A 2,500-nucleotide genomic window follows, 5' to 3' on the forward strand; every position below is an offset into this window, starting at 1 on the left:
TATGTATATATATATATATATGAAAATATATATATATATATATATATATATATATATATATATATATAAAACATGTATATATGTATAAATATATATACATGTGTCCACCAATCAACAATGTAGCATGGTTGTAATGACATTGTAAAAGCCAAATTATTTTTGTGACTTTATATTTTTTGTCTTTTTCTGTGTTCTATGATAGATAAACAAGTGCTACGAGGCAGCCGTAGACTTCTTTGCTTTACCCAATGAAACGAAGATGAAATACGTGCGCATGCCTGGAAACGAGCACGGATACACAGAGATGGGAAAAGAAAAGTAGGTGGATTCTCTCCTTGTAAAGCTTCTTGAAATACATTACCATTAGTTTGAGTGCTTTTAGTGTTTACCGTAATTACAATAACCAAAAGAAATACAAATTCAAACAGTTATAGGTGTAAGAGATTAGACAAAAATCCTGAGGTAGAAGAAAAAGTATTGGAACAAGAAGTTTTACGATCTTTTCTTTTCCTTTCATACATTAATGAACTCCCACTATCACTTCCCTCTACTACTAGATCTACACGCCCTTGAAGACTGGGAAACAAAATAGCAAATGACTTTTAGACCTGACAAACGAGTTATCACATCAAATTCACCTTTACGAACAAACCCATCCAGTGCACCTATATACTCCATAAGTTAGCCTAAACATCGTCCTCAATCCATAAACATTTAGGGGTCCACATCTTAGCGGATATAACTTGGGCCGCACAGGTAAGCGGTATCAGAACCACAGCCAACAGGATCTTGGGATTCCTGCGCAGGAATCTCACGAGTTGTAACGCAGGCATTAAAAGTCTTGCATACAAAACACTCATTCGGTCATGCTTAGAATGCTAAGACACCTCCTTCTCGTCCTTACTCTAACATTGGCATAAATTGATTAGAAGCTATACAGCACAGACCTACGAGATGGATTAGACGGGATGTTAGACACACTACATTAGTAACTGCTCTCAAACAAGATGTAGAACTTGAACAATTAGAAACGGCAAAATAAATATACAGACAACAAATGTTATACAAAATCACAAACAACATATTGGACATAAACAGGGAAACCTACTTGAATCTAACAATTACACATTCCATTAAAAGGGCAGTCGCAACACCAGACAAGCATCCATGAGTGCAATCATCTCTTACCTCATGTAGTCAATAGCCCCACCATTGCCACTTTTATAGCTAGGACCACCTATCATTATATTCCTATATTTACCAATGTTCCAAACTCTAATATCCCTAACCTATCTTTAACATCAAACCCCGTCATCCCCTGCATATAATGCTGCCCAAGAACAGACATTTATGGGTCCCTAATGGAGAAGGAGAAATAGCAACCGAGAAGGTAAAAGAAAAAGAAGAAGGAAAAGAAAAAGACGAAGAAGAAAAAGGAGGAGAAAAGACTAATATAACATAAGAACATAAGGATGGGGGAGACTACAAGAGACCATATGGCCAACACTAGGCAGTTCTGTATTCCCTACCAACTGTCACCTCTATCCATAAAATGATCTAATCTTCTCTTAAAAGAACCAATCGTTTCATTGTTCACTACATCAAGGTTACTAAGTGTATTCTATTCGTTAACCACCTCATTGGTAAACTAGTTCTTGTTTACTTCCTTCTTAAACGTAAATTTGTCCAATTTAAATCTACTGCAAAGTATCTCACCTGCTGTCTCGATATGATGACCTTGCCTGCATCACCTTTGTTAAGGACCTTAACACATCTTAATACCTCTGTTAGATCAACCCGCATTCTTCGTCTTTCCAGAGAGTGTAAGTTAAAGTAGCTTGGTTTCGTATGGTAAATTTATTAGCCTTTGTATCATTTTGGTCATTCTCCTCCGTACTGATTCTAATTAATTAACATCCATTCTGTATTCTATAAGACGGAAACCAAAACTGTGCCGCATAGGGATGGGTCTAACTATCGACAGATAGAGTTTGATGACTACATCTACGCTTTTGTTTGTCACCGTTCTAGCGATAAATCCTAATGCACTGTTATCCTATTCCTGGCGCTAATGCACTATTTCCTGAGTTTAAGGTTCGGACTCACTATCACTCTTAAGTATTTTTCACTCTCTGTTATCTAAGCTATAGTTATGAGCTGGGTTGTATAATCAAAAGTTTAACACTTTGAGATACTGAAGTCTATTTGTCATTTCTCCAACTATGCAAACAACTGATTACTATTTTCTTACAGTATCCCAGCGTCTTCCCCCGACCTATTATGACGTCCTATTCTAGTGTCATCCGTAGATCTACTAACAACAGTATCAATCCCGTTGCCCAAGTCGTTTTTATACATAATGGACAATAAGGCACCCAAAAATGAGACCTGAGGAACTCCACTAGCAATTTTCGTAGTTACGTTTCGCGCTGCGCGTGTTCTCTTTAACTAGTTTAGCCATTTCATTATACCTAGTCCTGAGGTGCGTGTCTCACTTTTT

The 2,500-nt window shown here is 37.0% G+C and overlaps 1 protein-coding gene across 1 annotated transcript in view; it reads left to right on the top strand.

Moving 5' to 3' along the window:
* LOC143018175 (uncharacterized) overlaps positions 1–2,500 on the top strand; it is an 86,618-nt gene that overhangs the window by 45,316 nt on the left and 38,802 nt on the right. Inside the window, exon 3 of the mRNA XM_076173351.1 lies at positions 203–318. Coding sequence (XP_076029466.1) covers positions 203–318 — 116 coding nt within the window. The remainder of the gene's footprint in view (positions 1–202; positions 319–2,500) is intronic.

This window comes from Oratosquilla oratoria, chromosome 34 (genome assembly GCF_046742065.1).
Source record: "Oratosquilla oratoria isolate Oo_2021 chromosome 34, ASM4674206v1, whole genome shotgun sequence".
NCBI classification, from domain to species: Eukaryota; Metazoa; Arthropoda; class Malacostraca; order Stomatopoda; family Squillidae; genus Oratosquilla; species Oratosquilla oratoria.